Consider the following 25754-nt stretch of genomic DNA (forward strand, 5'->3'; position numbering starts at 1 on the left):
GCTTCCTAAATTTCCTTACAGCTTCTCTCAAGAACTCTTTCCCTAAAGCCTTCTCTCCTCAAAATCCATTTCTTTCTTTTGTTTTGCATCTGTTCCGCAGCCCCTTTCAATTGTGCATCTCTGGATTGATTATTAATGAGATGCAGAATGTAAAAAGGTAAGAGAATTAACAAGCACCACTTTTAAAGTGGAGTGACTGATCTTATTTGGGATTGCTACCAATGACATTATTGTTCCAGTTTTAAAAGTCTATTGAATATTATTTAATGCCACAATGAAATCTCTGCTTCGTAGGCCCAGATATCAAACAAAATTTGTTACTGAAACACATCAAGTAGACAAACAAAATTTTGGCTTAAATATGTTCAGAAGGACCTTAAGATAAGAGAAAAAGAGATGACAAGGTTTAGGACAGAAATTCCAAAGCCTAGGGATTGAGTAGCTGACGGCATGGCCGCCATTGGTGGAGATGATGAGGAGACCAGAATTAGATGTGCCCATATTTCAGAAGGTTGCGTGGGGTTGGAAGAGCTTTTGTTGTTAAAACATTCAGGTTAATGATGGGAAACACATTGGACAAGACTCCTCAAGATTATACATTATTAGTATCAAATTCACAGATCCCTGCACAATCCTTGTACCACTACTTGGTTTCTGTTGTTTATATGGGACGAGTCAACTCCACAAGCAGAAACTTTCCTGGTTGTTGTTAAATTACACATTTACTCCAGCTTAATCAGGAAACTAAGCTGAAGTAAATGTGTTATTCAGCAACAATAATAAATGCAAACTCTTCTCAAGATGTAGGGGCAGTATTTTTCGCCAGAGTGTGGTGAATCTCATGGCATTCGTTGCCTGTGGAGGCCAAGTCATTTGGTATATTTAAAGTGGAGGTTGGTAGGTTCCTGATTAGTCAGGGCATCAAAGATAATGGGGAGAGGACAGGAGAATGGGGTTGAGAGGGATCAACGAGCAGATTCAATGGATCGAATGTCCTAATTCTGCTCTTATGTCTTATGGAAATATGCTTGAAGGTAATGGCTTGAATAGTCCAGGCATCACGACATTTAAGTTTAAGGAGAGGATTTTTTAAAAATCTTACTGATTGCACTCAACCTTTTTCCCCTTTGTCCCTCCCTTTATGTGCCAATTAAATTTTCTCCTTTCTCGAAAGGGAGCAGACTGTACTGTTTAATACACCAACTTTGTTATGGAATTAATAGACTTTCTGCTTGTCTGTTTAGTATGACAACAAAACAGACAGACACTATTTACCAGTTATCCTTTATTTGACCTTGATGTACTAAAATGGAGATCGTGTGCAGTGGTTTGCTTTCCTATGCGGTCTGAATCATACTGCTTTTGGTTGGTGAATGAAAATAAACCCTCCAAAGCAGACACAGTGTACAACTGCGTTGTCACTTCTTTCATGGTTGAATTGTCATGGTTAATTTTCAAAAACATTAGTATTAGTTGTATGGATATATATTTTCATATTATGAAAAATGTGATATCACATGTAAATGGCAAACGTAAAGAAATTCACACTAGATAAATTGTTATGACTAGCAGTCTTTAATGAGTTGTCAGGTAGCTGAATCCTAAAACTTTGTCCCCTCAATTAGCTCACAGTCCCTGAATTTCATTGTAAAATTTGGCTGTATGACAGTCAATAAATGTCAGTTTCAACATTTCTTTAAATCCATCTTGAGGTCACAATTTAAGTGGTTCTCTGTAAGAAGGAGAAATAAACATAAAAGCATCCTGAAGCATTGCTCTTTGGATATGGCATTAAAAACTGCACCCAATCCCCCAGCTGAGATTTATTCTTTCTCAGTATTTCAACGCTTCTGTAGCATCCTCAGCAAACAGCACAGAATGGGAGATGGCCACTTGTCAATGAGCAGTGATTTAGAGGAAAATGTAAAATCACAGATAACCCTAAGGTCAAGTGTTTGGAATATATTACATAATGTCATTTAATACATGTTTATGTATATTATTAAACATTACTTATGTATGTGCATTATACATGACATATCTGATAGAAGGGTATATGATGGTAAGAGGCATAGATCGAGTGGACAGCCAAAGACTTTTCCCAGGGAGGAAATGGTTAATACAAAAGTGCATAACTTTAAGGTCCTGGCAGGAAAGTATGGGAGAGGTGAGAATGTCAGAGGTAGGTGTTTTACACAGTGAGTGGAAGGTGCATAGGACGCACTGCCATTGGTGGTGGTAAAGGCAGATAAATTGGAAACATTTAAGAGAATCTTAGATAGGAGCATGATGAAAGAAAAGTGGAGGGTTAAGGAGGAAAGAGTTAGACTGATATTGGAGTAGGTTAAAAGGTCAATATGACATTATAGGCTGAAGGTCTGGTACTGCACTGTACTGGTCAATGTTATATGATATGCTGATGGTCCAGGAATGTGTTTTCACATAAAGGGCTTCTATTAATCAGGCTGTTGAATAGAATGATGCCCAATAAATGCAAGCTACTTTCAAGGTGTAGGGGCAATATCAGAAGGCAAGTCACTATAAAATTATTGCTACTCCAACAAATGTTACTGACCAATGTTGGTAGGTGATTGGTAGAAGACATCCTTTATATCTTCATTGGAACTATAACTGTACGGCAGCAAAAGAAAACTTGTTATAGTACTTATAGGCATTTAAGGCCCTAAGCACCATCTTCTGGGCTTTAATGCTAACTTATACTGGTTCACATAGATATGACTGGCTCTACGTCCGATGATTTGTTTGTAGAAGTATTTCCCTGTATTCGTTTTTTTCTGTAGTTGGAAATGGCAAGTTAAGATGCAGAAAGATGTGGGAATAAAACTGGCTGAATGTTTTTCTTAAATAGTATTAGTCAAATATTGATTGGTTAAAACTATATCTTCTCGATTATGTTCTGAATTGGAATTGATGACAATATGTAACAAAAAAAGGAAACCAAAAGTTCTGAATTTTTTATTCAAACCTAACATTTTTAGGTTGATTTAGCATGGATTTTAACCCATTTAAAATGCATATGAAATATTGAGATTGTGAGCTAACATTGCATTCAAACAGGGTCAGTTGAAATGGACTTTTTCAGTTGGATCTGAGCCATTTGCAAATATGGATTTAATCAAGCAGATATAACACAGTGAGAAATTTGTTGAGTGTTCCAGTCAGAGAGGATGGGGAAAGATGGGATGAACATAAATGCTAATGGAGCAGTTTACTTATTTAAACAGTTTATTTTAATTACATGTAATTAATAGTAAAATCTTTAATACTTGTTCACCTTTATTAAAGTTACACCGGTGTTTATTTCAATACACAGCATGGTCTGGCCACCCAGATTTTGTTTTAATTATCTAGCAACCTGAAAGTTAACAGCACACAGATGAAAATAATTTTACATTTCTACATTCATGGTGTATATAATCATTTCAAGTTATTGTATTTTATTCAATCCAACAACCACAAGATGACAAGTTTTAAAAAAAATTTCCAAATGGTCAATCAATTCCTACTTCTCAGATGTACTTATGTAGATCTCAGAATGCAGATATGTGCAGATTGGGAAGAGGCATGACAACAAAGCAGGAGCTGCAGAACTTCGAATAACTGTTTTACAAACTGCAGATAATAAAGTTATGAACTCATCTGCACAGACTCTACAATGCTTAGAAAGCAGCAGATTTTCATTGATACTCTGATTTCCAGTACTTTAAAGCCTGTTTATATGTTGCACTGTGAAGTAAATGCTGGTTTCAATTTTAGTTCTTAATTGAAAGTAGAATGAAAATTATGCCTTAAACCTTAAGATTTAAATGAATGTTTGTTTAAAGATATAACAATAGGCAATTGTTCAATATTGATTTCAATGTCAGGAAGATGATACAAGACACGGTCACTTTCTGATATTAGTGTAAAGTCAATGCCTGGAATTGCTGTTTGTAAAACCAGATCTGTGCCCAAGTTGACAACAGAATGACTGGTCCTTGCCAACATGAACCCTGAACTATTCTGGCACCAAGCTTCACGTCAGCAAAGATAGCAGTCAGTAGCCACACCGCAGGGTTGGGGAAGTGACAAAGTAGCTTAGAGCCAGTTGGTAAGTTGAGTCTGGGAGGGACAAGTTCAGGAATGAAACCTAGAGTATCAGATTTGAGCCAGAATTTTTCTCTCCTGCCTTTTTGTGGAAATACAAATATAAAATTTGAAGATGTCCCTGGCCATTATTTTATCAATTTATTTAATCAACGTAGACCCTTTTTATACTGTATCTTAAGGACCTGACACATGCTTCAGGTGGCCAAGTTGCCATTTCTGAAGAGCCTATCAAAAAAACTTCTTTTGATGAAATCTGTCCTTTAATTGAAATGCAATCAAAATTAGAAAACAAGTTTATTGTCAGAAAATATACAAAATGATACTCATTACATTGGGACATACTGCAAAAATTTTAGCAGAAATATATTTTCTCTTATTTAGACAAAGTAATTATGCATTTTAGATGGAAATTCAGTTCCTTCACAATAAATGCTAGCCAATGATATTGTCATAATCGCCACTTCCAAATGCTGCAAAGAAATAAAGTGGTCTGATTTTCATGGCTGTGAACTTCAGAGAGTACCACCATCCTTTCCAGGTGCTCCAAAGAACGCCATTATCGTGCTTTGCCGTGTAGTTTCCATGGCGATAGTACTTTCCATTCAGGTTGGCTGAATGGCATCTTTGTTTTGTTTAAAAATGAAGAGATTTTTAAGAAAAGATTGCTGTCATAACAATCATTTTAATCACATTTAGATAAACCACCAATTCTTCACATGGGATAAACTAAACTTTCACTCGCCTTTGAAAAGATTTCCTTAAAATCTATAAATTATTTCTGCTCATTCTCTGAAACAATCAAGACTGAAATGATTTATTCTTGCTGATTTATTTTACAGCGTTTTGCTTTACATGAATGTCTGTAGAAAGAAGTGAGTAACATCAGGAAAGAGAAATCATGTGGATGATTTTTTTCACCATGAATTAAACAAATAGCAGGCACAAGACCTGCTACGTCACTCTATTCTGCTCAAAAATGCACATTATAGATAACCAATTATCTTCTCTGCATATGTCAGTGTGACACTGGTGAAGATTTTTTCTTTACCCACCCCCCCCTCCCCCCACCTTGCTCACAGTGAGAAGGAGCTTCCCCACTTTTGTTTTAGTTCAATGGAAATCTTTGTCCCAAAATTTAATTGTTAGCTTACCACAGTGTAAAATAAAACTAAAAACAAGCAAATTTAAATGTCTATAAACCTGCTTTAACACATTTCCAAATGGAATTTCCTAACTCTTTTCAAAAGAACTCTGCTGGAAATGAAATACAATAAATTTTCAATTAAACCATACCCCTGAATCAATAATGCAGGGTAGTAATGGTTCACCATTTTTTAACCAACACCAGTTCTTCATTAGGCAGGACCATATTCAAAACTAATCATAGCTGTACCTTTATGCCAATAGATTCACTGGATACAAGTGATTCAGAAAAGATTTGGGAAGGGAAAATCAGTGTTCTAATTAAGGAACATATTATAATGCTGGATAACAGATACCTTGAGAGATCAAATAATAAATCTGACTGGAGGTTAGAGAAAAAATTGTCAAATTAGAGGGGGTATTCCACTATAAGTGAGAGGGACAGGGACAGGACATGCTATATGATGGGATTTCAAATGTCCTACTGCTTACTGGAATAACATTTGAAGAAAGAGTGGACATTTTCAGTTCCTTTTCCGGGGGGGGGGGACTTTCTTAATCAGTAAGTTCACAACCTAAGAAGAAAGGAAATACTGCTGACCCTGCTTTTGGAAGAGCAGTTCGGTCAAATGCTAGCTGGGGAACTGAGAGAACATAATCACTGGAATATTGGTTTGGACCTGAAGTGCCAGAGGTGTTAGTACAGCAGATTTAATTGGATATGTGTTTGAAAGGAATGGAATTTCAGCACTGGAGAGAAGGTCGGTGAGTGGATTTAGTTGAATTGTATCTTCAGAAAGCTTGTATGGCTGTGATGGGCCATGTGGCCATTTTCCATGCTTTAACAACCATTCTGTGTATGGTTCTGTGTGTGTCATGGTCCGGTCCGTAAAGTCCGTGTTCCAGTTCATGGTCTGCTCCGTGGACTCCGGACTCTGTGTCTTCTGGCTGTCCGTTATTTCAGTTGGGCTTAATCACAGGAACCTGATTCTCATATTGGGGCTGGAATATAAATGACCCTGGGTTTGAGTGTGGTTGCTGGTTTGTCTTGTTGGTATCTTGTCCTCATCTCTGTGAGGTAAGTCAGGCTGTTCTTGTTGTTACCCTTTGGTGGGATCTGTCCCTTCCTGTCTTTGCCTCTGTTGGGTAAGTCAGGCTGTATTTGCTGTTACCCTGAGGCTGGACTATTCCTTTCCTTCCCTCTGAAGCCTGGCCTGTAGCCCTGCTGACTACCCATGCCTGTAGCCTTGTCTGCATTGCTGTCAAGTTCAGCTGCAGAGTGAGACTGGAGCCTTGCTATGCCAACAGAAGGAACTATCTATTGTTGAGCTTGGAACTATCTCTTTGTGTTCCTGTGTTTGGTGTCTGTGTATGAGTCCTGGCCTTGTGTCCTGTTCCCAAGGAGGGGTCCTGGCTCTGTTCTGTGTTCCTGTGCTCCAGTCCAAGGCTCTGAGGAGGTTACCCTCTGTGTCCAAGTTATAGCCTTGGCCCTGAGTCCTGGTCTTGTCCAGGGCTAGTGTCTGTGACCAGCTATGCCTCTCCCTGTTTCTGCTTTGCTTTCCCTCAACCTAGGCTATGTGTTCCTGCTCTCTCTCAATCAAGAGCAAGTGTGAGTTTCATGTCCTCGTCCAGCCCTGGAGTCCCGTGTCCTGAGGCCACGTCCAGTCCTGTTGCCTTGCCATGTCCAGCCCTCAGCTGGATCTGGAATCCGAGCCGAAGTCAAGACCCAGATTCCGGGTCCCTGTCCAGTCTCTGGTTTGGAGTCCTTATCCAGGTCCCACTTTCCTACTCTAGTCCCAGCCCATGCCCTGTCTCCTTGTTTTGTCCAAGGCCTGTGTCTTGTCTAGTGTCATTTATTCCCCACTTCCCTTGCTTTCTTGACACACCTAGTCCTCTCCCTAGTACTTCAGTGTCTGTGTCTTGCTTTTGGGTCTGTTTCCAATGCCCGCCTTATGACAGTGTGGACTATGGACCAAAGAGTTTCATCTAATAATGGAGAGAGGCAAGATAAATCTAAAGAAGAACTTCTTGAATGAAAGAGGTTAACTAAGATGGGAGTTAGCATGAGCTTCATGGGCAGAATGGTCTTTTGTGCATGAGAAGAGATATAGTCAGGATAAATTGGAATCAAAGAACAACAGGCAAAAAATGAACAACAGGTGAACTTTAGGTAAGGGACTAATATTCCCTTGTACTAGCTAAATGCAGTAATGTAAGGAATGGCATGCAGAACAATAATACTCACTTTACATCAATACATGTGACAATAATAAACCCATTTACAGACTGAAGCATTGGCTAGATAGATTCCTAAAGGAGAACAATTAAATCAACTGCAACGTTCCCTGGATGTCAGAAGAGTTGGAGAAGATGTAGGAAAGACTGATGGTGTGGGCTAAGTATAGTGAACTGAGATGGGAAATGAAGAGGAAATTGAAGAAAACAGGTAGGAATGGCAGCAAACACAAACTGGAATCCAAAAGTCTTGTACGACATGTAACTAGTAATAAGCGGTGGGTCAATTAGGAATAAACAGAGCTATGGGCAGAAAAGTGATAATTGACAGTAGACTCACCATTGTTTTAAGAGTAAAGTGTTGCTATCTCCAAGAGGACCACAACTTTGTCGTGCCCGTGTGCCTGAATGACCCAGAGAACTTTATTGGCTAGAGTCAGGACTCGACGCTTTGGCTCTTGGGAGGGTCACCCATGCCAAGAAGGTCAAAGGTTAGAGGCCAGACTAAGAGTGGTCCACCAGTCCTCCAGGTTTGGGGTTTCAGCTCAGGGCTAACAACACTGACTGGTAAAATTGTAACAGAAACAGCAATGAAGAGTCTCCACCTGGAACTTGCATAATGAACAGTAGTGAAAACAGATACTGACATGATTAAGGAAGCCTTGAGCACTACCAGAGATGGGGACTTTAAGTATTGCTCAAAACACCAGTGGTGTAATAGACAGTAGAGAGAGAAACTGTGGCTAAATTCATAGCAGCTGCTTTTTCTGCATATGCACTACATTAACAAGAGTTAGAATAGCCTAATATTTTCTTTACACTCCTTGCTCCCATTATAGATTTCAACCAGATTAATTCTTTCTAGGGAACAACAAGCATTGTAATAACTGATGCACTGTACCTGTTATACCACCAGCCACTTTTACCTTCTTGAGCACAATTCCCCTGCAGGTATCTGTCATTATCCTGGTCTAAAGTGGTGAATTGCATCCCATAGTGAGAAGAGGACCATTGTTCCTCTGGAATCAAGCCACCAGACAATGCATCTCCTGCAGTCCCAGAATACCTTCCAAATGTTAGCCTGTATTTATCCTGGTTTAATATAATAGAAGCATGTAAGAAGTACATTACTTAATGATAACTGGCAATACAATTGTAAACAAAGTAAAAGCCAACTTTCCTCACCTCTTCATCTGAAATGTTAAATTTTTCATATGTTGTATATCTTTTTTCTCCATTCCAATCAGTGAGGTCTATCTTAATTATATACCTCCCTGTATAGAAATTAACACATAACCAGATGCCTGCTGCAATGACTTTTTAAACAACTTTAAAACAGTTTTCATTTTGCATTATACATTTGACGTTGATTGTGACACAGTTAAAAGTAGCTCCAAACAATAAAGTTAAAGATAGACTTGCCTGCAGCCAAAATTTGGTGTATATTTTCGTTTCCAAGCCAATATTCATCATTCTTCCCTTGAAATAATCCAAAGCCTGATTTATAGTCTTCCCAGCCTCTGCAGTGAGTACAAGTTGCAAATTTAATACAATTAACTTCAATTCTGTTAAGCACAAAGCCTGCTGGTATTTCTACTCATTTTGCCCTTATTTCAGTTAATTTTTATTCAGTTTATAGTTTTGCCAATTTCCATTTTCCTTTGATTTCTTTATTAGTGATGCATTGATCATACAGTAATTTATTGCTGAATATTTGATTTATAATATTGGTGATATTAAGATGCTTTGTAAATTAATGTTATAATTATGATTTAGTAGTTCCATTGAAACTCCGTTTCTCTTTCCTTAGATGTTGTCTGACCTGCAGGGATTTCTGTATTTTCTGTTTTTAATTCAGATTTCTAGCATCTGCAGTTCTTTTAATTTTCATGAATTCTGTACAGAAATTTCTCCACTGGTGCTGGCTCTAAGCATGCAGTAGGAAGCAATATATACCCGTTGTTCTGAATGTGGCTCTGTTCACTTTAAGAAATTGATAGGATGCAGCAAGTATTACGAATGCATAATTTGATACGACCATTGGAAAATCAATTTTTACCCTGAATGCCAGTCCATTGGAAAAGGAGGAAGTCACAGAGGGGTTGTCTATGGAGTCTCTGTAGGTGGAAGTTAGGAATAGAAAGGGGTCAATAACTCTACTGGGTGTTTTTTATAGACCACCCAATAGTAACAGGGAAATTGAGGAGCAAATGGGGAGACAGATTCTGGAAAGGAGTAATAACAACAGGGTTGTTGTGGTGGGAGATTTTAATTTCCCAAACATTAATTGGCATCTCCGTAGAGTGAGGGGTTTAGATGGGATGGAGTTTCAGGTGTGTTCAGGAAAGTTTCTTGACACAATATGTAGATAAGCCTACAAGAGGAGAAGCTGTACTTGATCTGGTATTGGGAAATGAACTGTGACAGGTCTCTCAGTGGGAGAGCATTTTGGAGACAGTGATCACGATTCCATCTCTTTTACCATAGTATTAGAGAGGGATAGGAACAGACAAGTTAGGGAAACGTTTAATTGGAGTAAGGGGAACTATGAGGCTATCAGGCAAGAACTTGGAAGCATAAATTGAAAACAGATGTTCTCAGGGAAATGTACCAAATAAATGTGGTAAACATTCAGGGGATATTTGTGTGGGGTTCTGAGTGGGTACGTTCCAATGAGACATGGAAAGGATGGTACAGTACAAGATCTGTGGTGTAAATCTAGTCAAGAAGAAAAGAGCTTACAAAAGGTCTTATTAAAAAAACTAGTTAATATGAATCTAGGAATAAGAATAGGACCTATCAAGTGTGACAGTGGAAAAGTGTGTATGGAACCGGAGGAGATAACGGAGGTACATAATGAATACTTTGCTTCAGTTTTCACTATGGAAAAGGATCTTGGTGACTGTAGGGATGACTTGCAGCAGACTGAAAAGCTTGAGAATATAGGTATTAAGAAAGAGGATGTGCTGGAGCTTTTGGAAAGCATCAAGTTGGATAAGTCACCAGGATTGGGTGGGATGTACCCCAGGCTGCTGTGAGAAGCAAGGGAGGAGATTGCTGAGCCTCTGGCAATGATCTATGCCTCGTCAATGAGGATTGGAGAGGTTCTGGAGGATTGGAGGGTAGAGGGTGTTGTTCCCTTATTCAAGAAATGGAGTAGAGATATCCCAGGAAATTATAGGCTGGTGAGACAGAGGTGGGTAAGTTGATGGAGAAGGTCCTGAGAGGCAGGATTTATGAACATCTGGAGTGGTATAATATGATTAGGAATAGTCAGTATGGCTTTGTGAAAGGCAGGTCAAGCCTTACGAGCCTGACTGAATTTTTTGAGGATGTGACTAAGCACATTGATGAAGGTAGAGCCGTAGATGTAGTATATATGGATTTCAGCAAGGCATTTGATAAGGTACCCCATGCAAGGCTTATTGAGAAAGTAAGGAGGCATGGGATCCAAGGGGACATTGCTTTGTGGATCCAGAACTGGCTTGCCCACAGAAGGCAGAGAGTGGTTGTAGACGGGTCATTTTCTCCATGGAGGCTGATGACCAGTGGTGTGCCTCAGGGATCTGTTCTGGGACCCCTACTCTTCATGAATTTTATAAATGACCTGGATGAGCAAGTGGAGGGTTAGGTTAGTAAATTTGCTGAAGACACAAAGGTTGGGGGTGTTGTGGATTGTGTAGAGGGCTGTCAGAGGTTACAGCAGGACATTGATAGGATGCAAAACTGGGCTGAGAAGTGGCAGATGGAGTTCAACCCAGATAAGTGAAGTGGTTCATTTTGGTAGGCCAAATATGATGGCAGAATATAGTATTAATGGTAAGACTCTTGGCAGTGTGGAGGATCAGAGGGATCTTGGGGTCTGAGTCCATGGGAACTCAAAGCTGCTATGTAGGTTGATTCTGTGGTTAAGTAGGCATATGGTGCATTAGCCTTCATCAATTGTGGGACTGAGTTTTAGAACTGAGGTAATATTGCAGCTATATAGGACCCTGGTCAGACCACACTTGGAATACTGTGCTCAATTCTGGTCACCTCACTACAGGAAGGACGTGGAAACCATTGAAAGGGTGCAGAGGAGATTTACAAGGATGTTGCTTGGATTGGGGAGCATGCCTTATGAGAGTAGGTTGAGTGAACTTGGCCTTTTCTCCTTGGAGTGATGGCTGATGAGAGGTGATTTGATAGAGGTATACAAGATAATGAGGCATTGATTGTGTGGATATTCGGAGGCTTTTCCCCAGGGCTGAATTGGTGAGCACGAGAGGACATAGTTTTAAGGTGCTGGGAAGCAGGAACAGAGATGTCAGGGATAAGTATTTTATACAGAGAGTGGTGAAGGCGTGGAATGGACTGCTGGCGGTGGAGGTGGAAATGATAGGGTCTTTTAAGAGACTCCTGGATGGGTACATGGAGCTTAGAAAAATAGAGGACTATGGATAAAGCCTAGATAGTTCTAAGGTAGGGACATATTCGGCACAGCTTTGTGGGCCAAAGGGCCTGTATTGTGCTGTAGGTTTTCTATGTTTCTACGTTTCTATTCAATGTATTGCGAATATCAGCTGACATTTGTACCCAACTTTGTACACAGCTATTCTTTTCTGGGAATAAATATTGGGAGTGGGATACAATCAGCAGCTGATTATATCGTGGCACTTAGTACAGATAAAAAACGATGAATTTCTCAGGTTTACTTAAGTTTACTTAAGCCTATTGCTCTCCATCAATCACTGAGGTCAGGGTGTGAGAACTAGTGGATTATTGGGTAACAAATGGAGCCAATTGTATTTAAGCACTTAAATGAGGCTAAGTTTGGGACGTTTATACAAGCACTGTGAAACTGGTTCAATTGGGAATGCCGAATCTGAAGAAGTGGAGAAATGTGGCCTTATTAAGAGTGGCCACCACTCTGTCCAGGTATTGGATCTAAGTCCACACTGATTTCTATGGGGATTAGGTTGGCAATTTATCTTTTATAAAAGGATCTACATTTTTATGCCTATAATCATTCATAAGCACTTTAACATGTTTTAGTTGAGCTTTTAAAAGTTATTTTCCCTCATCTTTAATAACCTGTTAGCTAGCAAAGTTGTCAAAGATTTTAGGACATTGAAGATGATGGTGGGGGCCCTGGGGTACTGATTGAATCAGGAAACCTTTGCACCAGCATGGTTGTCCCTTGACATCTGGATCTAGTAAGTGCAGGCTTTGAATATGGGAAGGTAACCACACCAGCGAGATCACTTATAGTTAGCTAGCAAATCTGTATTAAGATAAATGACTGTTTAGTGTGTTGTCTTGTGACAACAGAACATAGAACAGTAGAAGGATGTCCTCTGGTGTGAGGCATAGCAGCCAAGAGAAAAAGGCACTGGCTGTCCACTCTATCTATGTCTCTTATCACCGTATACAGCTCTATCAAGTCACCTCTCATCTTCCTTCACTCCAAAGAGAAAAGCCCTAGCTTGCTCACACTGCAGCTGACATATTAACACTTGTGGGTAAAATGGCAGAGTTTATTTTGAAAGTCTTTGTAAACGGAACTTTCTTATTCTACCAGGCAATTCCAAAGTTAGGGAGGACTGCACATAAAATAAGATGTTTCCGTGTATTGGATGAGCAGCACTGATGATTATGTCCCAGACAACATTCAAAATAAATATAGAAACACTTTAAAATAGCAGACATGTGAGGCAGGACCATCTTTTAAAAGATGTATCTTACAACAAAAACACAGCTCTTCTGGAAAAGTAGGCCAGCTCTTAACAAAACTGGAGAGGTAAAAGGAAAAATGAGAGTATTAGAAGAATCGCTTATAGGATCACTATGGTTAAGCCAGTTGAATTACCTATTAAAATTTACTTTGCCATTGCTGCGACGTTGAATGACGGTCCATCCACCCCCTTCTGACATATCACAATATGCAAGAATTGGTTCAGCATCAGACTTCGGCTTAATTTTGTAATATCCGCTTATGATATTGCCACTGTTGTATACCTCAGAGCAATCTGCTCAAAGTAGAACTTGCAGTTAGTATAATTAACTCACAATGAAGCAGGAATCGCTTATTTCAAGACATCTTTCAAAGTAAGATTTTCTGAAGAACATGTGTCGGCTGCAGCAATATCAACCCAAAGAAGCAACTGGATTCCATAGCACTTCCCTTGAACTAGTGTTGTTGCTGTCAGAAATACACCCAGGAAGAAGTTTAAGGTTGCACACTGTTTCTATTCCATTGTGAATCTCAATAGTTCAATTTAATGAAGACCATGTTAAGGCGGACGTTTGAAAATTAGGAAATATTTGCAGATGATTGAGGCATATTGGCTGGGTCTGGAACTGCACCGAATGTATTGGCAATATCCATATTTTACTTTCACTCCTGACACAAAACTGGCAGTTTCTATTTTAGCTCAGCCAGTCATCATGTTAACTTGGAAATACCATGTTGCCCTTTCTTCAAGCGCTGTGGGGTCATGCTCCTGGAACTGTGAATCTAAATGATTCTTCAGCACCCTAAATATCAGTGTTAAAAGAAGCCACAGAGAAATCTGCAAGGAATTTTAATTTTTTTCAATGTTTTTTGAGAGGGAGGGACTGGGTTGGGTGAGGACCTGAGTAACAGAGAAAGGAATTTATCTCCTGGAGCTTAGGAGAATGGGGAAGGGGGGAAGATTTCATAGAGATATACAAAATTATGATGGGTATAGAAAGAGTTAATTGTTGTAGTTGTGTAGTTTTAGAGGGGATTGAGTTGCAGCTGTTTTAACACCTTTGTTACACTGCAGGCTGCTGGTGGGACATGTGTGCTAACTCTTTGTACACCTCTCTTTCCAGCCCTAACTGAGTTGTGAATGGGCTCAGCAACTCAACCTGCCTGAATTCAAAGATTGAACCAGGTTGCAATGTAGTGTCCTATTGGCCCTGCAGGCACGGGGTTTAATTCAGAACTCAAGCACCAAGGCAGAGGGCCTTTCACAGTGGCTGTGAGTTCATCATGCCAATTATTTAGTGCCAGTGATTGGCTTCCATTCACCATTCCTCTTTCAATGATTCTACTATTTAAATAGAGAACTGACAAGAGAATTGTAAATAGTCTTGTGACATCCATAGAGGGGGGGAAAAGTTACCCTTCATCATGTTAATTCTGTTTGTCTCTTCACAGATGCTGCCTAACCTGCTGAGTAACCTTGCCGTTTTCTGCTTTTATTTCATCTTTCCCACATCTGCAGTTTTTTTTGCTTTTCAATTGCAAATAGTTTTGTTGAACAAGAAGCTGCAAAGCTTGGTCACTGGTTTGAGAGAATCTTTCAGATCCATTCAGGTCATGGAGCACCACAGCACAGAAACTGCCTCTTCAGACATCTAGCAATGTGAGTGCCAAGCTGTTATTCTGCCCAGTCCCATCAGCCACTCCCAGACCACAACTCTCCATACCCCTCCCATCCAAACTTCTCTCAGATGTTGAAACTGAACCCACATCCACCACTTCCACTGTTACCTCATTCCACCCTCTGACTGATGCTCTCGTCAGGTCTCTCTTAAATGTTTTACCTTTCACCCTTAGCCCCTGGCCTCTAGTTCTATCTCACCAAAACTCAGTGGAAAAGTCTGCTTTCATTAACTATATATTCCTCATAATTTAGTATACCTCCATCAAATCTCCCCCCATGCTCCACGCTCCAGGAAATAAATTCCTAACCTATTCAGCCTGTTTCTATTACTCAGGTCCTCAACTCTCAGCAACATCCTTGTAAGCTTGCTCTGTACTTTTTCAAATTATGAAAGTGCTTACTAATCATTTCCACATTTCCCCTCATAGCCTGGAAAAGATTTACTTTTTTAAAAAATGCAGTTTCCCTTCAAAGTCCATCTGAAATTTACCACCTCATCTGCTCTCACCATTTTTCATCCAATAGACAACCAAAGTTTTGTCACTGATTGTTACAATCAAAAGACTTAAAAGCACACATCCAGCAGACTAGTCATCACTGGTGGAACTCCAAAAATGTTCTGTTTCTACCAAGGAATACCAGAAAAATCTGGAAGTAGCTGAACTTACTGAACATTTCTTTTCCAACCTCTGCCCTAACTCTGGTTCCAGTTGCCAACGTGAGAGATTCATAACAAAGGGCAGATAGTTAAATTTAAAAGGAAAAGAGGCAGGATACTTTCATTATTAAGCACCAATTTTAATAATTGGGCAGGTAGCTGTGAGAACATCGAACAAAAGTAAATGAAAATAGAGTGGGAATATGTATTGGACTACTGCTAACAAATGGATAGACCCCATTGTTAACTGGTTTGATACCTGTTACATATTGACAAATCGTGCATATAAATACACAGACCCTTGGATTACTACACCGAGTTCTCTTTGCTAATGGACTTTCAATGCCACCAAAAGGCTGATGGTTAGCCATCGATGTCAATGACAATATCAAACCTGCCTCTACCACTTCTACTGGAAGCTCATTCCACACAGCTACCACTCTCTGAGTAAAGAAGTGTCCTTTCGTGTTACCCCCAAACTTCTGCCCCCAACTCTCAACTCATGTCCTCTTGTTTGAATCTCCCCTACTCTCAATGGAGAAAGCCTATCCATGTCAACTCTATCTATCCCCCTCATAATTTTAAATACCTCTATCAAGTCCCCCCCCCCACCCAACCTTCTACCCTCCAAAGAATAAAGACCTAACTTGTTCCATCTTTCTCTTCAGCTTAGGTGCTGAAACCCAGGTAATATTCTAGTAAATCTCCTCTGTATTCTTTCTATTTTGTTGACATCTTTCCTATAATTTGGTGACCAGAACTGTACACAATACTCCAAATGTGGCCTCACCAATACCTTGTACAATTTTAACATTACATCCCAACTCCTATACTCAATGCTCTGATTTAAAGGCCAGCATACCAAAAGCTTTCTTCACCACCCTATTTGGTTTTTAATGATTCTGTAAATGTTTGAAGGTTTGCAAATTCTTTGGGAAATGGTGTGACAATGAAAGAGCTTGTCCTGACTTTGTGATCTTTGCATGAATTCTTAGAAGTTTTCCCTGGGAATACAGCACAAATGGGAGAGCTAGGCTGAGCAGAAGAGAGAAGCAAGAGTACTCCTGCCGATAATAGTGAAGAATCCAGTTTACCTAATATCCTTAACCATTAACCTTGAATGGAAAAATCATAGTCATAGAGAGGTACAGCACAGAAACAGGCCCTTTGGCCCATCTAGTCTTGCCAAAACCATTTAAACTGCCTACTCCCATCAACCTACGCCTGGACCATAGCCCTTCATACCTCTACTATCCATGCACCTGTCCAAACTTTTCTTAAACATTGAAATCAAGCTTGCATGCTCATTCCACACTCTCATGACCCTCTGAGTGAAGAAGTTTCCCCTCAAGTTCCCCTTGAACTTCTCATCTTTCGCCCTTAACCCATGAGCCCCGGTCATGGTCCTGCCCAACCTCGATGGAAAAAGCTTGCTTGCATTTATCCTATCCATACCCTCATCATTTGGTATAACTCTATCAAATCTCCCCTCAGTCTTCCACATTCTAAAGATACAGTTCTAACCTATTTAATTTTTCCTTATAACTCTGTTATAGGGATGTTAAGGTGCCCTGCTAATGGCTAGCACTCAGGAAAAACAAAGCCCTTTCATCTGTCATAGTAAGCACATATTTTTTGAAATGTATACATTTACCATGGTGATATATAGTTTGATTAGGTGTAGTGGAGTGTGATGTGTTTGCTTGTTCCTCCTTTCTTGTTTTAGTGCTTTCCTTTATCCTGTAGCTATTATGTTCCTTCATATATTTCAGCCGCCAACTTCCAAGCAGGAACTGATTCTGCAAACGTTGTAACTGATGGCGGAGTTTGGAGATATCGACCTTGCACATTTCATTTTCCTGTTAAAAAGAGCAGTATAATCTTGGAATAGAGTTCGGTAATAAGCTGATAGAACTTATCATGCACCCAAGGAGCAATATTGCCAGCTGTTACTTTGTGACATAATCAAAATTAAAGTCAGAGGAAAGAGTGAAATCTGCTTGGGTAAAGAGAAATGCAGGAATGCACTGAGCTTGTGTAGATCATTATAACAGTATGCTCTCCACTTCTGTTAAATAATCTCTTGCCGTTTCTCAAATTCATCATCTATTGAACCATTTAGTAGATCTTTTTTCAACATCATTAGAATGTTTTCATCTTTTTTGGGATGTAATCATCAGAATTGGACACAATGCATTGTCACTTAACTAGTGGTTTGTGTTTTAAATACTATGATTTATCTCATGAATACTGCTTAGATGTTGCAAAAACAACCCCCTCCCTCTCCCACCTCCCCCCCCACTCTCTCATACAGATAACCTCTAACCCCAGAACAGGTTGCCTCCAGTCCTTGGCCTCGGTCTCTGAGACTTGCAGATATCAGATCTCCAACCTCCAGTCTTTGGCCTAGACTCACAGACTCAACCTTTGGGCCTCTACCTCTGGACTCAGTGTCTTCAAGCTTCAACCTTTTGGGCTTTCTACCTCTGGGCTCACCAAGGACATTTGGTTTTGTCCTCTGGACTTGGCTGACCTCTGGGTATCGATCCCAGGACTCGACAGGTATGGGTTTGACCTTTGGGTCTGTAATGTTGCATCAGGTTTGCGGATCCAACAAATGAGACAGCAAATGCACTGACTGTGAATTGGTAAATTAACAATTTATTTACAAACAGTAAAAATTCAACCATTCATATTTCCTAAGTTACAGACACTACAAAGCTGAATATTCAACAAACATACTTCGTTAAAAGTGTGCGCAGAGCACGCCTTCCCAATGGTCTTGCCTTAAGCAAAGGAAGAGAAATGCAAGCTCCTCCCACGTGCTATTTTATACACCCAGGATATTTGAAACTGGACACCAGGCATCTATCCAATGGGAAAAGCAGCTGCAGCTTCTAAACTAATCAGTCATGATGGAAGTGACTTCCAACAATCAGAATAAGGCACGCCCCCACAGGACGGGGTCTCAACTGACCTGAATACTGGGATTGCTGACCTTTGACCATGGAGCAATTCAAGCCTCGACTCCTGGAGTCGCGTAGACCTCCGATCTGGTCGGGGGTGTTGGAGGGGGGGGGAATCACGGGCCTTCATCACTCCCACCTGCACAGGCATCCTACTTGGAACTTGCTGACATCTGGGATTGCTGATCTTCGACCACGATGAATCTAATGATGCTTGCTGGAGAAGTAACTTCCCGGTGAACCCACAACACCCATCCTGCCATCGTCCCCCTCTGCTGCTGCAGTGTTAACTTCAACACCACTGTAATCTTGCTGTCAACTTCTATCTAGTTTCATACAATTTTGTCCAGTTGTCAATAAGATAAACTTTACACTAAGAAAATAAAACAGCAGGGCTCTGAAACAGGGTTACTAGCCTCTAAACCTGGAGGAAATAGAGTTGAGTAAGGCGATTACATTCTTGACATAATATCTACAACTTTCCTTCAGTCCACTCTTCAATCCAGGATAGAAACCTGGTCCACGTCTTGAACCAACAAACTATGGCCAAGTAATATAGTTGAAGGTGAAGCCTCAGAACAGACAAATATTCAAAGGGAGGAAGCTTACAAAATTGCTAAATATTGATTTCTCCCTCCGGTTTAAAAAACAAAACCCTCCCTGTTCTTCCATTCCCCACTCTGGCCTTTTGCCTCTTATCACTTCCCCCTGGACTCCATCCTCTTTCTCCTATGGTCCACACTTCTCTCCTATCAGGTTCCTTCCTCTCCTGGTGTCTTCCCCTTCATTTCCAGTCCTGAGGAAGGGTCACAGTCTGATACATCGACTGTTCACTGGCCCTGTAAAAGTGGACTCATTTTCAGGGGTTCTGGGGTTAATGTTCTGTGTTATTTGTTGACTTTTACTGTTTGTACAATTTGGTTTTTTTTTTGCACATTGGATGTTTGATGGTCTTTATTGTGTGGGGTTCTCAATGGGCTGTATTGTGTTTCTTTGTTTTGTGGCTGCCTACAAGATGACTCTCAAGATTGCATACTATATACATACTTTTATAATAAATGCACTTTTAACTTCAAAATTGAACCTAATGTTGCATGCAGGGGGAAACAATTCCCAATGAACCCAGAGCAAACACCCCTCTGCCATCATCCACCCTCCACACAGCCATCCATGTCCGAGTTGTTCACTAACCATTGAGCAAATGCATGAAGGGGACTCATCCCTCTCTTCACAGTCATCATCACTCACTGAAACTGGTGCAGGTTCAGCCTTTTCTTTTCAACTTCCATCTGCAGCAATCATTACATGTGCTACCCCTTCTACTCAAAATCACTATCTAACATCTGCAACTCAACGTGGTTATTGCTCTTCCCACCCAGCCAACGTCTTCATGGAATTCTGGGGAATGCAACTGAAACTTGTAATAATCCTTTGTCACAAGATGTTTACACTATCATCCTCAAAGATCCAAACCTTTCCAAAATACCAAAGGCAGACTATTCAAAGATTCCAAAGTTCATTTATTATCAAAGTGTACAACTCTGAAATTCCTCTTCTCCAGATAGCCATGAACCAAGAAAGAAAAGAATGGCAACATAGTCATCAACCCCCAAATCCACCGCCCCACACAAGAAATGAACTAAAATGGATCAGGTACATTGATCCCCAAATCCCCCCTCCCCCCACACAAAAAATGAGAAAGACTGGATGAAAAGAAGTTTAAAGTCTAAGTCCACCCCCAAAATGCAGAAAACCTGGGAAACATTCTCCCTCGCCGTAGCAGAACAATCTCATCAGTGATTAGAAAAATGCAGTCTCCCCTCTCCATAACAGAGTGATCTCACCAGTGCTAAAAAGGTAGTTTCCCATCTCTGATAGCAGAGGGGTCTCACCACTGATGAAAAGGCATTCTCCCCTTTCTGAGAGTGTGATCTCATGACCGTTAAAAAGGAAATCTCCCCTCTCTGACAGCAGAGCAATCCCCCAGCAAAAAAACCGGCAGTCTCTCATCTCCGGCAGCAGAGTGATCCCTCAGAGATAAAAAGGCAGGCAGCTAACATTACAAACTCCCTCGTCCCTTTAATCGGTGGAAATGGAGTCGACCATTGGCTTGCAGTTTTCTTGTCACGAGGTTCCTGCATGTTGCCTCTGCCTCCCTGAATCCCATTGGAGACTGCAGAGCGCTGAAATACCCAAACAATCTCCAGACTGCAATTCACAGGCTCCAACAGCCCCAGAATCACATCAAGATGAAAAACAAATGTAAAAGACATATAAAGAACTGAAATAGATGCTTTCATGATCTGTCCAGAAGATGTCAGCCGAAAGAGTGCTGGCGCAGGTGCCATCTTATTCACCACCGAAGGCATAAGTGTGGCGTAGGAAGGGTCTATCCCTGTCTGGGTGAGTGTGTAACAACATTCAAGAATGTTAATAGCATACAGGACAAAGCATCCTTGGCCTTGCCACCACAGCTGCTCTTCACACCATTGAGGCAACGTGGCTGCAATTTGTATCATCTATAGGATGAAGCAACTTGCCAAGGTTTCTTCATCCAAATCTTTCAACCCTGAACCTCCATCACCAAAGAGGAAAAGTTTGCCAGTGCATGAAAAAGACCATCACTTCCCCTCAATGTTACCTTCTGGATGAAATACCATTTAGATTTGGAAATATATCCTATCATGCTTATTTCTCTGTCTGCTGTGAATGCCTGTAAGAAAATGAATCTCAAGGTAGTGTATGGTGTTTTTTTAAAAAAAAAATATATACACACTTTATTAATAAGTTTAGTTTGAACTTTAAATGTTATGATTGTAGATACACCTGTGGGTCTAATGCTACTGAAACTCCCTGATTTCCTTGGCGTCGTCAAATCACAGTCCCACTCCAGGTTGAATCCTATGACCTCTTCTCTTCTGTGTCTTCCCTCTTCATCTCCTCTTCTTAACAAAAGCCCCAAGCCCAACCTTAGTGTCCCTCACCAGGGAAACCTCCCATTAATTCGACCATCCTAACTGGATGGCACACATTCCTCATCATCCCTTATCTTCAACAATAACCCAAACAGGCTGAAAACAGAACAGACGGCTGTTACAGAACTGCTAAATGAAATACAGAAAACATAACAGTAAAAATACGAACCAGGGCATTACACTACCAATACTACTCTTAAAAAAAAACCTTGCCATTTCAAGGGCAGCCAAAGATTGGCAAACTTTAGCCTTACCTGCAATGCTGACATCCTGAGAACAGTTGTTTTAAAATCAAAAGTGGCATAATCCAAATTAATTTACAACTTAAAATCCCATTCACGTGGAAGCAGAGAAGGCATTTTTTAATGAAACATCATGCTGTAGCTGGACATACTTACCAAGCTGCGGTGACTTGCTAAACTTTGATCCAACAGAAGTAGAAAAGCCAGCAGCATCATGACATCTGGTGCCAAAGTCCAAAAAGAAATGTACTTTAATCTTAAAAATGCACTTGTGTCACTGAAGGATCATGGGTAACCATGCCCTCCAGACTATGCGTAGATTGTCAACTTGCTAACTGAGCATGTCAGCCCTGTCCCACGGGAGCTACCAAACCCCTCTGTACATTCAGTGGAAGTATAACCTTCTACAATGGCACTGCTCGATTTATACCTCGGTATCAGGGTGAAGATTTACACTACTGACTAGCAGGGAGAGAACTCAAATGTGTTTGGGGATGAGAGACATTGTTCAAATGCATATCCTGCCACTGGACCTGTGCAATACTGTACCTAATCTGAACATCATGTAAAACATGTCGCTCTCTGTAAGGAGCTTGTACGTTCTCCCTGTGACTATGTGGGTTTCCTCTAGGCGCTCCGGTTTCCAAAGACATATTGGTTGGTAGATTAATTGGTCATTGTAAATTGTCGCATAATTAGACTAGGGTTAAATCAGGGGTTGCTGGGTGGCATGCCTCAAAGGGCCGGAATATCTCAAGGATATATCTCAAAAAATACATAAATATGTACAATAGATTGAAAATAGATTGAGCTGGACAGGCAATTATAGAGGCTGGCAGTTCAAGATCCTTCATAACATAGATTGGAACTGAAACCAACACTTTTAGATGCTAACAGTATAAAATTATCATGAAATTCATTGTAAAATCCACTGTAAACTGTTGTATTTTTCAACTTCCATGATATTTGGAAGGAGTTTAATTAGTGTGGTATTGGAGAACAGTATATGCCGATGCAAATATTTTCAAGTTCATTTTACTAAAACTTTACTTGAAGCAATAAATTTTTTTAAATTAGCAAATTATTAATGGGTTTACTTTGTTGTTTTCATTGCTGTTTGTAGGAGATGTTTGTAAGTTTGTAGGAGGACGTTAAACACACAAAATTTGCTTTCCAAACATTCAGATCTACAAAAGGAGGGATCAGCTGATATAATGGTCCAAGCTGCACACCAATGTTTGGAGTGGCTGGTTCAACTTATTTCATAACTGTCACCAATTTGCCAACAGGTATACCGAAGCATAAATCCAACACTGAGCTCAGTTAAATGTAAAAATAATGATACCATAATGTAGGTAATAACCGGGTCCTTCCATTTTACAAGTCCTGAACAGTGAAAGAACAACAACTTGTAAGAGCAGTAGAATACAGGGTACCTTTTGTCACTCTTGCACTTAAAAAGAATGTGGTTTCAGAACAATGCAGGAAATTCATTCTGGTTTTTCAAAATTTAGTATGAAGTGTGAACTTCACATTTCGCTACAGTTGTGTACCAGAGAACTGAAATTTACAAGCAGTTAAAATATATTCTGTTTGCTATGAGTAATATAATGAGAGAAATGTTGTCCATCGTTTAGATTAGTTTTTATCTGGGGAGGGAGAAGGGGAGAGGAGGAGAATTTTTAACTTGCAATTAACATCAACAAATTTATCCAGAAATTATCTTCTGGCATTGACAGAAAGAAAACAATCTTAGTTGTATTTATTGTATCATGTAACAAAGGCAAAGTGGATGTTTGCTCATGCTGACTTTCTGATCAAATGGCTGGCAAACCAACCAAAATTTCTTCCCTACCCTTTTCTCACCTCTTCAATGGAAATCTGAACTTAATTGTTTTTGCAGAACTTTAGCAGCAAGTGTTTGTTTTTCCTTAGACACCATTGAGATAAGATACAAGGTCCTTTTATCTTAAGTTTTGGTGTGAAACTCCTTTCTTTGGGCAATCTTATTTTTAAAAGTAGTTAGTTATGGAGCACACTAGCAGAACAGAAGACTTCTTCAGAAATTTCCTGAAGCTACTTTGTGTAAACATCTATTGGCATCTACAAAAGAATGTTTTTAATTCCTCTCTATCTAGCACAATCTATAGAGGCAAAAAGCCATCACGGCTGTTCAAATAATTAATGTTTCTTGCAGTTAGGCAATTTATATTATCGAATATTTTCTACTTATCACTACATTTGCACTTCAGAAATGCAAAACAGTATTTAAATATATTAGAATTAAGTGAGTCACTTGAAGAAACTAAAGAACCAGGGTGTGGGAGGCTTGGAAAGCAAAATGATTTGGCTGATAAACTGATTTCAAATACTTGTTACTTTTGACAAAGTCCATAGAACTATTTCACAAGCTATTTTGCAATTCACTGCCCAACTTTTCAAGAGCTAATAAGTCTTAACATGAGATTTAATTGTGCTTTGGCAAAAAGGAAACTATAATTCTACAGTAACGTTATGTAGGTTCACTAATTATGAAAGCTGACCATTGAGGAACCTAACTGATCTAGTAATATCCTTCAGGAAAGGAAAGCCGTGACCACAACCAGGGCTGTCTTATATACTATTCCTGTTTGAACTTAGACAGAACTAGAATTGCCTCTAAGACAAAACTGGTAAAGGTAAGAAGTGTGCTGTCTTACTCTTGATATTAATAAACTGTTTTGAGTATTTGAACTAGCATCATCTAAAACACTGGTTTATATATTATATGAGAAACATTTAACGAATACAAAAAAGCAAATCTTTCAATTAGTTTCATAAGCACACTGAAATGCCACTTTATAAGCAATCAATTAAAAAAACGTGAGAGTGCCAGTTAAACAGAAACTTGTCTAGTACTTAACTCATAAATGTATTGAAATTAGCAGTTTAACACAAAGAACAATGTTTTTATTGAGCGCATTATTTCTTATTTGACTGAAAATCATTCCTAATATGCTGAAATTTCTTTCAAGATATGTTGCAAAACTGTGAAAAAACATTGGTAAAGCATATTTTAAGATATTAGAAAAAAATCAGTGTGCATTTCAATTACCCAGCACCACTTAACACTAGGATTGAATCACAACAATTTGCGCAGCATTAAGAAAAACAATACTCACCTAAATCTTGTTAGATATGCTTGTGGTTTAGTCTGTACTTAAAGAGTTGAGCGATTAAGAATGGAGTAAAGTTGTTGATGAGTGTCCAGATGGTTTAAATTAAAGTCCCTAGAGTGGGATATTTCATCATATCCCTATTATGGCAATCTTTCCCACATTATGCTATAATGACAAAGCCCTCTAAGTATGTAGTATTTTGCAAATTAAGGCATACTATTATGCCTCATGCATAAACTGATATTTACAGATCCTCAGCTTCATTATACAAGTACGTTTTAAACTGAGAATGGTACAAAACAAACCTGGATTGGCAGTCATTCATCATCTGAAGGAAATGGCAAAAAAAGCATTTTTAAAAAAATAGCCATTTTATTGAAGTTCATATTAATACAGATGACGTCCATAGTGGGAACAATTGCCAGGACTTCTATCCTTCGGACCCATTTAGAATCAATTAAAAGCTTGTAGATTTTGATTAGAGTAGGTACATATATACAATTTCTCTGTAGTTAAGAGTAAAAATGAATTGTGAGATGATTCTTTATGGATGTATCTATACAATATTTGGACAGTGATTATGTCTAAGTCTGCAAGTAAAATAGTTTAAATGTAACAGTTGTACGTAAGAACAGTCACAACTAGCTGCTAACAATTTTGTTAGTGAACATCTGGTGGCAAGAGGTATTTTGCTCTGAGGCGGGGCTTGCAAATTTTTCTGTCATTCATTCTTTGGGATTTTTTCTTCTGTTTCAAGAATGTCTGTGAAGAGTAAGAACTTCAGTTTGTATATTGTGTACATTCTCTGATATTAAATGGAACCACTGAACCATTGGAAATAGGACATGGAAACATCAACCTTATAATTTCTTC

At 39.5% G+C, this 25754-nt stretch overlaps 1 protein-coding gene across 2 annotated transcripts; it reads right to left on the reverse strand.

Annotated features, from left to right (window-relative positions):
• Positions 1–4524: 4524 nt before the first annotated feature.
• On the reverse strand, positions 4525–24961 carry fgl1b (fibrinogen like 1B). Of its 2 annotated transcripts, XM_059964012.1 has the most exons (8): positions 24885–24961; positions 21880–21944; positions 17195–17399; positions 13337–13496; positions 8911–9008; positions 8674–8762; positions 8390–8580; positions 4525–4732 (listed from the first exon to the last, which is right to left on the reverse strand). In XM_059964012.1, exons 2-8 carry the CDS (start codon positions 21937–21939, stop codon positions 4543–4545), a joined length of 993 nt encoding a protein of 330 aa, XP_059819995.1. In that variant the 5' UTR covers positions 21940–21944; positions 24885–24961; the 3' UTR covers positions 4525–4542. The 2 variants fall into 2 exon arrangements, with proteins under 2 accessions (XP_059819995.1, XP_059819996.1); XM_059964013.1 differs by lacking the exon at positions 21880–21944 and having other exon boundaries at positions 24885–24921.
• Between the last annotated feature and the right edge of the window lie 793 nt (positions 24962–25754).

This window comes from Hypanus sabinus, chromosome 3 (assembly GCF_030144855.1).
Source record: "Hypanus sabinus isolate sHypSab1 chromosome 3, sHypSab1.hap1, whole genome shotgun sequence".
In the NCBI taxonomy this organism is placed as follows: Eukaryota; Metazoa; Chordata; class Chondrichthyes; order Myliobatiformes; family Dasyatidae; genus Hypanus; species Hypanus sabinus.

What these genes read in the sequence shown, in the direction of transcription:
- fgl1b (XM_059964012.1), bottom strand. Translation starts at nt 21,939, where the DNA reads ATGATGCTGCTGGCTTTTCTACTTCTGTTGGATCAAAGTTTAGCAAGT. An exon ending in TTAACATTTCAGATGAAGAG is followed by an intron (nt 8,581 to 8,673) that starts GTGAGGAAAGTT and finishes ATATTAAACCAG; the next exon opens with GATAAATACAGGCTAACATT. An exon ending in AGTGGCTGGTGGTATAACAG is followed by an intron (nt 4,733 to 8,389) that starts GTACAGTGCATC and finishes AACAAAACAAAG; the next exon opens with ATGCCATTCAGCCAACCTGA.